At 35.8% G+C, this 13,112-nt stretch overlaps 1 protein-coding gene across 1 annotated transcript; it reads left to right on the plus strand.

Annotated features, from left to right (window-relative positions):
- On the plus strand, window positions 435-1,697 carry LOC107630885. The gene is given in 3 exon segments (XM_021117386.1): window positions 435-698; window positions 934-1,044; window positions 1,267-1,697. Coding segments are annotated over 3 exon segments (498 nt in total). The 3' UTR covers window positions 1,390-1,697.

Here is a 13,112-nt window from a genome sequence, read left to right on the forward strand (position 1 = left end):
AAATCACGGCGGCGGACTTCACGGTAGCGGCTGCTTTGAGGAATGCAGTAACCCGTGTTGTTCTTTGGTTGACTCCATTGGAAAACCAGGTTCCAATTCCCAATTAGATTTTTTGTGATTTTTAAATTTTATGAAATGAAACCCTATTTGCTAAATTTCAGGGAGGAAGTTGTGCTATATTAGGCTCCGGAATGTGGCAGTGACTTGAAGCTCACTGTCTTTGGTCTAATGGCAGAAATTGTTGCATGAGAAGATTCAATTTGGGGTGATGAGACATTAATGACAAGAATTCCTGTAACTTCCACTCTTCCTCAGAAATAGCAGGAATTCCTGTTGAAATGTAATGGTGTATTGATTTGGATTGATTGAATGAGTAGATATTATTGTGTAGTAGTGTTTCAGCTCGGAGTTCAATTTTTTAACTTCACCTTTTGATGGCTAATGCTGCTATTGATACTGAATTTTCAGGAGAAGAATCTCCGGAATCGTTGTTTATGAAGGAATTGAAGAGGAGGGGCATGAATCCTACATCATTACTTGAGGATTACAAGCAGGGCAACTCTGGAGTTGACGAAGAGGTGGTTGTGAATGAACAAGATAGAGGTCTCCCGAGGAGAAATGTTGTCTCAACCGATGTAGAGAGGAGTCTGGAAAATCAGAGGGAGCGATCCATGGCGTTGAACAGTGAAGGTATTGAGGTTGATTCATTGTTAACATTTATCGTTCTTCAATACCATATTAAATATATATATCTGAGATTTTGCTGCAATGATTTCATTGTTTGCCAGTAGTTAGTTTATATTTGTCGGTCATGTGTTCCATTGTTTGCACTGCACCAAGGGTGTCTCATTTTTTAAAGAAAATAGTATTTCAATTTTTTTGTTGGGACATTTTTAATGAGTAACAATAAACAAGAGAACAAATTATGAATAGGGGAAGAGGAATACAGAAACTCGTTTATAACTTTAACTTGGAGGAGCATTTTTCTTGGGATTCAGATCGTTGATCCTCATAACCGTCACATTCTTTTCAGCTCTTTACTTGGTAAGATCTTTTCCTTTCAACTTCTGGATGACTCTTTTATGCAGCTATTTGCATGTTATTAATGCATATATTATCTTGGCCATTATGATTTTTCTTTCAGCCATTGACTGGTTAGTTATGACATGTTGGTCTTACACTAACCTATAATTTTGTAATATTGAATGCTGATGCATATAATCTTTTAGAGTAGGATTTGATGGTTTGGTGTGTACTGTGTTGCAGTATTTTGGACCAACTTTTGTCCATGATGCAAGTAAGATGTCACTATCACCTCCCCAGTATGTGGATCCTTATGCACTCTTAGAAGATGAAAGGATATCTCAGATAGCACCTCAGCTAAAATAAAAAGTAGCATTTTACATATTTAGGTTAGGAATCCCGTTACAGATATCAAGTTTCTGTGTACTTTAGCCTTTACTGATTAGTTTCTTTGTAAAATATCACCCTGGAACTTGTTACTTCTTGTGTATTGTGCATTCATCGTTGACTCCATTTTTTACAGTTACATTTTTCTTTTTGCATATATGAATAATATATGATATATAAATTTGAAATTTAAATGAAAGCTCATCAGGTGAAGCATTGCTAAATATTCTTTAATTTTCCTTGAAATGTCCGGAACCTGACAAACAATGAAGGGTTGACTAATTTCTAGAGATTTAATATGGTGTCTTAAGTAGGAATTTCTCTCAACATTACTTTTTGGACAAGCATATGAATAGTGCTCTTAAGGGGATCCTATTAAGGACTAGTTTGACTAATTTTTAAAATTTGAGGAATGAAAATGATTTATGACTGAACTTTCAAGGATTATTTTGATTATAAAAAACTTTTTTACATGTCAAGTAACACGTGGCATGCCACGTGTCACTGACCTGCCACGTGGCGTGCCATGTGTCACTGATCTGCCACGTGGCGTGACACATCATCATGCCGCGTGGCACTTAACGTGACACGTCATCGTCCAACTGACGAAAGGACTAACGTGACCAAGTCGTGTATCTTTCGATGACGATTTTGATTAATTTTATCTTTCGAGGACCGAAATGGAGATCGGGGTATCTTTCAGGGACGATTTTGACTATTAACTCTATTTATCTTATATTCTCTCTCTTCTATGTCACCACTTCATCATATCTTCATTGCAGTAGTTCCCATCAACAATCCATACCAGTTAAACTCTGCTACTCTCTCTGCTGCAATGCCATTTTCTCAACTTCTAACCTTTTGTACACAATTTCCAAGCACCTTAAGCACAGAATTTGTCCCAGTTTAAATTTTTGCTATCAAATCCATTTTCTCTTTTTCTCCTACTGCCATACTATGGCCTTTTCTTCCTTTTCTATGGCCAACCACAACCATCACAAGAAGACCTGAACTTCATCCCGCCAACAAATAAATATAATTTTTTTCTTGATAACCAAACGATTAAAGCAAATCTATAATAACAATTATGAATTAGCAGGTCCATAAATAGAACACAATACACTCCAATCTTTATTTCTCATAATCCAAAAAAATGACAAAGAAGCATTTGAAATTTGAAGAGAGACCCACAAAAAAAATCTTAAAAGGGTATGAGAGAGGTAAAGAATATACCTTGACACCAATAGTAGGGTGAATAAAAGAACTATCAAAAATAACGACGTGGGTTAGTGAGTGTTAGTCCTCTGTCTCAAAATATCATATTGAATTAGTGAGTGTTAGTCCTTAGCAGTGGTAGTTAATTTGTGCATTGTTATTTTTGATAAGGGTGAGAATAAAGTTGATGGTGGAAGTTGGGAAAATAGTGTGTTGATAGAGAAGAGAGGAGAGAGAAGAATAATATATTTATAATTTCATAACAAAAAGTGAGGACAATATAGTAATTTTATAACAATTTAATGATTGCTTAGATAAATTAATTGTTAATTATACTCTAGTATCACTTTGTCAAACGGAATATATATTTAGGGGATCATTTTATTAAAAAAATATGTTAAGATTTGTTTTGTCAAAATTAGAAATTTTCACGTATAAAAAATAATTATTTACTAAAAAAACAAAAAAGAATTACAAGGCTGGCCGTGTGTAAGAATGTCAATGGGGCAGGGGTAGAGTAGGGGTGGCAATATATACCCTACCTGCGGGTACCCAACCCGACTCCACCCGGTTGGGTAGGGTTGCCAATCCGATCCGCAGCGGGTAGGGTAGGGTGCGGGTAGGATTTTTGTGCGGGTTGAGCCTCAATCCTACCTGACCAACCCGCACCCTATATATGTATATGTTATATACTTATATAAAAATATATTTTAAGTGGATGCTGAACTAAAAACTTCTCACTAAATACAAAAGATCCTTAGTCATTAAAAGAAGATCATTAATTGATAATTTAATAAATTTTTTTTTACATAAAAGTCAGTTCTATTTTAAATTATCATCAAGTTATATAATAACGTTATATTTTTTTTGTAACCCGCGGGTAGGGTCGGGTACCCGCGGGTTAAGAGTGGGTAGGGTTAGGGTTGAGATATTCTCAACCCGCGGGTAAGGTAGGGTTGAGTTTATATAAAAATCTCAACCCGCGGGTAGGGTTAGGGTTGACTCCAAACCCTACCCTACCCTACCCATTGCCACCCCTAGGGTAGAGGTCGGGGATGTCTCTTGCACCTTGTCTCCGGATCCCAAAATTTTTTCGATATCTTTGCCCAATTATTTCTCATCATTTTTTTTATTTTCTGTAGTTTCTATGAAAATTTTCATTTCCCAATTTTTTTATATGATGAATTATATGATGTAAAAAGAAGAGAGTTTCTAACTTTCTATATCTATAGGTATATGTGTCGACTGATTAGAGAGCTTGACAAGTATTTAGAGGAGAAGTAAGGGACCTTGTTTTTTCTACAAGTGGTCAATTCAAAATTTTGACTGACTAATTATACTTATTAGAATTAAATTTAATAATATTGACAATTGGACCTCACCACAAAAGTTATTTTTTCTATTGATATTTAACAACTACAAAAAAAAGGTCAATTTATATATTTTATTTTATTTGAACTTTAAATCATCTTAATCTTTTAATAAATTAGCTTATTATTATTATTATTATTTTTAATTCATATTTATTATAAATTTATTATTGTTATTATTATTATAATAAATTTTGTTAGATCCAAATAAAAGACATTCATCATATATATTCTAAGCCAAACTATAATTTTAATGTATTTGATGTTTTTAGACATGTCAAAAATATTACTCACATATTACATAATTAGTCATACTTTCTTTTTTTATATATATATTATGAGTGTTCCGAGAGTCACTTGAAATTAGATTGTTTTTGGGTCTAGACATGAGGTTCAGACATCTTCTGATGTAGCGTCCGACTTGTGTTGGGCCGAAGTGCCGCGGTCCGAGTTTCTCGTAATGAGGTAAGGGGTGGTATCTGCAAAGGACTCTAATGCTTAAGTTAACAAGGGTTTAAGTAGGTTTTTAGTAGATTGGATCTTGAAAATACCTATGGTTCTGTCAGTGTATTTATAATAGTAAAAAGATAACCACATTTAGAGTAGTTCCACCATTGATAGTGGATGACCATTCCCTTTATCTTGAGAATTTGTTGAGATTTCCCCTCTAGATAAAGTAGAGAGATAGTAAGAAATATTTTAGGAGGTAGTTACTTATTCAAATAAGTAGGATTGAACTACCTTTATCGTTATTGAACTACCTTTATCGTTCTCGACCTCTATAAGGTCAGATAAGTAGATGAAGCCACCTTTTTGGGTGGACTTTTATGCTTATGGGCTTGCCTTTATGTTTTTAGGCCAGGGTATGAATAGTGCCCCTGCTTGTATTCGAGCTTTTATGAGTTCAGGCTCGAGCATTTGCGGCTTCAGTTTCCTTCGTCGGGTATACCGTCCCTGCAAAAAATATAGATTTTGTCCTCCTTTCTAAACACTTGTCAAGCTTTTCAATCAGCCAACACATATCTATAGGTGTAGAAGCTTTCCTCTTTCTACACCATAAAACTCACCTTTTCATATTACAAATACATTTTGTATTTTGTCTAAAATAATAAATAAATTAAAATTTAATATCTAAATATAAATAAAAAATACATAATATAAAAAATAAACTAAATTTTAATACAAAATACATACATAATAGATAAAATTACTAAAATACCTATAATAATCTCTAAAATATTAAGGATAATTAAGTAAACTCATTATTTAAGAATCATAAGAGATAGAGCTAGATTCTCATTTGGTATTCGCAATTATTTCGGAGGAATTTCTCTCCTATTCCTATCACAGAAAAAGAGTAAAGTTCCAACTCGATCCTTGTCCAAAAAAATGGTACCCCTCAATCTTTGTCCCTGCTTTCCGTGAGACATGGCGGTCCTTATGTCATCTCCAATGTCAAGACCTAACGGAATTTGCGTATGTGGCAGTTAACATTGATGACGTGGCCGTTAGATGCTGTGCTGGCTAATTGGAGGTTGGACAGGGATCAATTTGTCTCTTTTTTGGGTGGCCAAAATGTTACCATTTTGCTAAACATATATGGTTACAGGAAATGATTCTCATCACCTAAACCCTTCCACTCTTTTCTTGGTACATCCCTTCTATGAACCCTAGAAAATAATGGCGGAGAGCGGTGAGCATTTGTCACTCTCAAATCGGCAAAGTGGAAGAGATGCATCTGACTCTGAAAGTTGGAGTCAGAATTCTGGCGCGACTTTGGGAGAAAGGAAGAAGAAGTGGGTTACCCCAGAATGTAACTGCGGTACTGATGCTATTCTTTTTATGTCTGAAATGGAATTAAACCCGGGTAGACTATTCTTTGGCTGCCCATGCTTCAAGGTAGTTTTTCTTTCCCATTTATTTAGATTTTGATCGAAAGGTTACAATATTTCTCCCAAGAGTAACAATCTTCCTCCCATGTTGCAAACTTCAGCACCTCATTGCAAATATTTTTCATGGCTTGACGAGTATGTTTCATCGTTTAATGAGGATGCCAACAAAAATCTTCATTTTGGTAGGCTGATGCAAAATAAAATTTATTTTGAAGGCCATAATAATGTTATTCATAACAAAGTGAAGGAGTTTGATGAAAGATTGGCTGGGTTAAAAGCTAAGTTATACAAATCTAAGGTGAATTTAATTCAAAGTAGATGCAATGGTATTGAATGTATTGTTATGACATTTGTTGCAGGAGTTGTAATTGCAAAAGTTTCCAAGGACTTTTGGTTAGGAAAGAGCAAAATTTTGGTTGTTTTATTTTGTAGAAATATGATTATGGTTGTAAGGATTGTAATAATGTGAAACAGAAAAACATAATATATGCATCAATGAAGATGAAAATTTATAGTTTGAAACATGACTGTGTTTAATTATTTAAATATACAGTTGCTAGACTTGGTATAATTAGTATAGACAATGACCAAACTATAAAATGGTAATATAAAGCAACAAGAGAAATTCAACAGAGTCAATTAAGGTAATAAGATCTTGACACATATTTATAGAAAATGATGTATCATTTCAGCTGTTGCAACCTAATATAATGACACAGAGTCAATATTGATAGTTTCAAAAGGCCACAATTTTGCCAAAGAGAACAATTCTAACAATAGCATGCATGAAAAATGATCTCAACAAAATACTGAAGATGAAGTCAAGTTTCTTTAAGGCTCCAAATAGTCACAATAGTAACTTCCAAAATATGCATATCCAAGTAAACTAAAAACAAAACAAATTCATAAGGTTCCTAACTAAGTCAACAAAACACAAACAACTATTTCAAAATCATCATTTCAATTTTCCTTAGGTGGCCTCACTCTTGGAGTGGCGATGAACTTCAAGATTTTTGAGGCAGTCCCAAAATTTGATGTGGCAATTGTCTCTGCGGATACAGTATTGTTCGCAGAGGTATTCTTGGGACGAGGAGCCTAAACCCTTGAGTTGGAAGTGTTGGAGCCATAGATGTGAACAGTGGTCCTTGTATTGGTGTGAATATGCATGTAGGTCTAAAAATCTGTTGTTTTTCTCGCACATTTAGCATTGGATTCATCTGCATGTTATCTATCACAGGTTGGTCCAAAAAGTAACAAAATTCAACATTATTAAAAATTATAGTAAATGTATTTGCGGTTTTGGGTTAACATGTAAATGTATTTAGGGATGAATAGTATACATCCTCCATATTAGGTGCAAATTGTGAAAGAGGTATTTTCTCACTTTGGTATGTGCCAATTTGCCCTTCTTTCGGGTGCACAAAATTACTGTAGGTGCCTCACGTTGATAGGCCATGATTATACCTGCCAACTGTCACACATTGCAGGTGCACGTTTGTTGCTGTAGGTTGACTCCAACCTTGTGACTTTTACAGTAGACTTCAAAAAGTAACCTGTCATTGTCACCAGCCCACACAACTCTCCACTTTTGACTTTTTGGCTTGGTGAAATCATCCAATCTTCTTTGCTGCACTGGTGCCAACTTTTCGACATGATTGTCTAATTTTTTCTTATGTGTTGCCATCTTTCGCATCAGATAACATCTCAACTCTTCACACATTGTCAGTATGGGCTTTCCTCGAGATGCAACGATCTTCGCGTTTCACACTTCGCACATATTATTGAGATATTATCCATTTTGGGGCCATGAATGAAGAACGTTTTCGTCAAACACCAGGATCAAACCTTCCCATATACTCCCATGCTTCAACACTAACTTTCTTTAACTTCTCCATAGATGCCTTAAATTCAATTTGAGTAGTGCACCCTGTACATTTTCATACTAACTACTTGGTCTGCTGGTCTTTAAAATGTTTAATAAAATTTTTCTATATGTGTAACACATAATTCCTGTGATGAGCCAGAAGTATAACCTCTTTCAATGCTAATGCCAACCCCTTTTTCAACACAACAATACAAGAAAATTAAACAATCAGATTTTAATAAGCTGTAAAACAGTTATACAAATATAAACGTAAATTAATTTACCGAAGTCACATTTTGTTGATTTGAAATGAAGTTCCAACTTCTTTCAGTGCAGTCCCCTAATCTTCTTGAAGTAGTGTCAAAAATCACTTCCATGTTTCTTTACATTCATTTGGTACCACAACATATGCAATAACATAAAAATAGTTATTGCCATCTTGTCCAATTGCACTAAGGAGTTGTCCACCATAATAGCCCTTAAGAAAGCAACCATCCAATCTGATTAGAGGCCTAAACCCGTCTTTAAATCCTTTTTTGCACGCATCTATGCTGATATAAAACTTATCAAACAATAGGAGAGACTCAGGCTGAGGAGTTACTTCCATCAAAGCAGTTGACCCTAGGTTACTCCTATGTAACTCCATGAGATAATCGCGAATTCTTCCATACTGTGCTTGCTCATTGCCAATTACTTCCTCCCTTCCTGTCTTTAGAACCCTACTAATCATTTTTTCACTCAACTGAATATTATAGTCTTCAATTATGTACTCCATGGCCTGCTTAGATTTCAAATCTGGCTGGGTAATTAACCTTTTAACTAACTTTGAAATAACCCATGACCTATCAACAAGGTTACTACAGAAGTCCCTCCCACAGTTATGCTCACCAAAGAGAGTTTTTACTTGAAAACAACCATCATGGCTGTTCCATGATGTCAAGATTAACCAAGGACAATTTGAATTTGCACATGCTACTCTTACCCTTTGCTTATCATTCTTTTAAGTACATGATATCCTTACCCTCATATACGAAGTAGTCTTTCAAAGTATTTTTGAAATTCTCCATGGAAACAAATGTCTGACCAACCTTGAATTCAACTTCACCATACTCAGTCTCCTCATTAAATGCATCATACGCAATCCTACCCTCATCTTCAAATGACATTGGGCTATTAAATGTCTCACTTTAATATTCATAAGGTTTCTCATAATCAGAGTCCAATTCCTCACTAACTTAATCAATATTCAGATTCTTAACACATTTCTCCCCAAACCTACTACTAATTCCCTTATTGCCACCACCTACAGACCCATTATTCTCGTCATTATGCAGTCCATCCTTAAGAATATGCTTTCTTCTCACTCCAGTGTACTTTTTAGAAGCCCTTCTCTTTGAACCATTCGGCCCAACCCTATCATCATTAACTGGGTTAGATTTGTGAACTCCTTTTGGGCCCTGATCAGTCTTCTTCTTAGGTGAAGCCTTCTTCTTCCTCTTATTAAATTTTTTTCTCTCTGGTTTACTATCTTCACTGCTGGTAGAATCTTCAAACCCAGGAGGAGGAGACTTGTAAGTCTCATCCTCTGCACTCTCTTATCCATCATCTGAGGATGAGGATGATAAATCACTCAGCACAACTTCAACCTCCAGAACATCATCAACAACCTCAGGAATACTAATTGGATGATCAAAGTATAAGTAAGATTCATCAGTCTCCTTGTTTTTGCTGATGTTATCCCTCATTTGATTTATCTCAGCATCACCCTTGAGAAGATGCAACCCAGTTTTTATATCAGGTGCAGTCATGTCAAGCCAATACATGCTTTTATACTCTCTATATCCCAACTCCTTAAATAAATTCTCCAAATCAAAGAAGTTAATGAAATCTAAATTCATGAGTAGATATCTATGCACCTTTTCATTAACTTAATTTAATATCCCATCTGAGTTCCTCTTAAAAGAACCTCCATAATTAAACACAGGAACTATCATCTCATCCATCTACATTAAGATTAATTATAACAAAAAATAAGATATGTGAAAAAATCTAATTATCACAACCATTTTAGTCAAAACAACATAATTATTCAAAGTTCCATTCAATCATGCAGAGTTCAGCTCAGTTCAATGATGCAACAATGGAGAACAATGAAAAAAAATTCATGCCAATCCTTCAATTCACCCTAATCTTGTGCAAAACTCTTTGCATTAACTAAGGACAAAATAAACAGATACAAAATGCAGCTTCCCTAAATGAAAAAGAAAATTAGACAACTTCCATGTCTGCAACATCGGAAAAAACAAGCACAACAGTTCAAATTCAAAAAATTTTTTAATACCCTAACCCCATTGTTTACCTTTGCAGTTTCCACCTTCAACTTCTATCGACGCCGTTAACGAGTCCGTTACTGACGCCATCAGACCCCTTTTCTCGCGTCTTGTCAGCAGTACAGTCAGAGATCCACTCAGGAACACCACCACGTGCACCGTCCCAAAGTCGTCTTTTGGAGGGAGAAGAGGAAAAGATTCTAGGGTTTTCTGTAAATAGAGGTTAGGAATTCAGGGATATATAGAAAGCCAATACGCACACTCAACAAGCCATTTTCTCCATTTATAAAACAACAACGTTTCGGTCAAAAAATAAGGACAAATCGATCCCTGTCTAAATTTCAATTGCCATTATGGCACTAAACAGACAGATCCTCGACACATCATCAACGTTAACTACCACATATGCAATTTCGTTAGGTCTTGACGCTGAAAATGACAGAAGGACCGCGATGTCTCACGGCAAGCAGGGACAAGGACCGGGGGTACTATTTGTTTAGACAAGGATCGCTATGTCCTTTAAAAAAATAGACAAGGACTGGGTTAGAACTTTACTCCACAAATATTCGTTTTCAAACCCACATTGGAATCAATATTCACAAAAATCCCGCACCTTGCCACCCCTAGTCATGTGACAATGGGTAAAGAGTAAGAGATGACAAATATATACATTTGTAAGGACCCTTGTAGTATCATGAGACTAGACAATTCCAGACGTACATATTCCACAAGCGGAAGACGTTTTTTTTTTATGAAAATAAGAATAATGTTATGCTCTAGTATTTTAATTTTTTGGTATTTTTTAGAATTTTAATTTTTTGATATTTTTTAGAATAGTTGAAGGAACTAAAATCAGAAAGTCTAATTTTTTTACTTCAAATTTTTTTATTTTTTAAAAATAAAAATCGAAGAGTTCAATTTCAAAAAATAAAGAGTCTAATTTCTATACCCAAAAATCAAAGAATTTGATTTCTATACCTCCTACAAATTCAAGAATCCAATTTATGCACTCTAATAAAACGGTATCACATTCGATATTAACAACTTAGCAGTCTATACTCCGAAAAAACACCGTTACTAACCCAATAAAAAATAAAAAATGACAAAGGACATTTGAATATATATAAAAAGTTGAGTAAACTACCATTTGTACCCACGAAAGTTGAAAATGCTAACATATCTACCCATAAAAAAAAATTACCATTTGTACCCATGAAATATGGGTTTCGCACAACAAAATTATCCAAACACTAAAAAATTACTTAAAATCCCTAAATTACCCTTATCTTCACCACCACACCACCTCATTCACCTAATCACCTTTCTAACCCTAACCCTCTTCACCTTGCCACCACCCTTCTTTTCCTTTCTAATCTCAAATCCCACCATCCCCCCTTCACCCACCACCACCCCTCAAGCTCTTCACTCAATGGTGGCTCCCGCTACCTCCCGCAACCGTCACCGAAATCCTTGCCCTTGTTCACGGATTTACCGACGAATCCAGATGGTTCCTCCAGCTCACTGCCATCTACTTCGCCAAGGCTGGATTCGCCACCTGTGCCATTGACCATCAGGGCCACGGCTTCTCCGACGGCCTCATCGCCCACATCCCTTACATCAACCCCGTCGTCGACGACTGCATCGCCTTCTTCGACGAATTCCGCTCTCGCTTCGATCCTTCTCTTCCTTCCTTCCTCTACTCCGAATCCCTCGGCGGCACAATCGCGCTATTAATCACTCTCTGCTGCCGCGACTCGCCGAAAAATGTCTCATCCACGAACCGAGCGCGAGCTCTGATTATGGTGTCGTCCTCTTCAGGGGTGAAGGCCTGATGCTCCACCTGCGGGGAGACACCATCGAAAAATGCAAAAAATGGGTTGGTTCATGAACCTGTAATGAAGAACAAAGCAAAAGGAAATCAGGGAAGAGGTAGATATAACAACGGCAGGGATCAGGCAACGACGGTGGTGGTTCTACGACGTAGAAAGAGGTGAAGAAGATTGGCTATGGCGGCGATAAGGTAGCGTGAAGAGGAGGGTCTCTGACGCAGTAGGCTCTGGTTCGAGGCCGATGATGATGGTGGCGAGGAGAAGCTGGCGCGGTGCTCCTGGGTTCGGCGTAGGTCTGCGACGTTGCTGGCGGAGAAGGGGGTGAACAGTGATGAGGAGGGTGATACGGTGGTATGTGGTTGATGTTGGAATTGGGTGGTTGAGAAAAATGAGAGAGAGAGAAAAAGAGAGAGAGAGAGAGAGAGGAGGGAGGAGATGATAGTGGTGGAGAGAAGGGTAGTTTAGAAATTTTATTTAATTTTTTAGGGTTTGAATAATTTTGCTTGCAAAAACTATTTTTTATGGGTACAAATAATAATTCTTTTTCTATGGGCAGATATGTCAGCGTTTTCAACTTTCGTTGGTACAAATAGTAGTTTACTCTAAAAAATTAAAAACTATTAAAAAACTAGACCAGTTTCTTTATGCTGTGAGGTGTGAACTAATGATGTGTTTGTTTGAGGTGAAAATGAGAGAAAAGAAAAAGAAGAAAAAGAAATTGGAAGGAAAATATTTATTTTTCCTTATTTGGTTGAGGAAAGAAATGGGAGAGGAAAGAAAATGGGATAGAAAAATATTGGTAGGACCCACCAATTTTCTTTCTCTCCAACAATAGAGAGAAAATGGAGAGAAAACTAATTCTCTCTCTACTTCTAATATTACTCCTTTATTTTTTTAATATATTTTATAATATAAGGATAAAATTATCTTTTTATACCATTTCTTTCCTTCTTATTTTCCTTTCATCCAAACACATCTAAAGAAAATAAAAATTCATTCAATTTCTTTCTTTTTCTTTCTTTCCTTTCTATTTCTTTTCTCTCTATTTCTTTCCTTCCAACCAAACATAGCCTAAGAGAAGCTTGTAATACAAAAATAGTAAAAAGTTCTTATAGTTTTAGTTAAAATTTAATTTTTATCTCTAACGTTTAAAACATTTTTATCTCAAATATATATTCTATTTTATTTTATTTTTGTCTACT

Source organism: Arachis ipaensis, chromosome B03 (genome assembly GCF_000816755.2).
Source record: "Arachis ipaensis cultivar K30076 chromosome B03, Araip1.1, whole genome shotgun sequence".
NCBI classification, from domain to species: domain Eukaryota; kingdom Viridiplantae; phylum Streptophyta; class Magnoliopsida; order Fabales; family Fabaceae; genus Arachis; species Arachis ipaensis.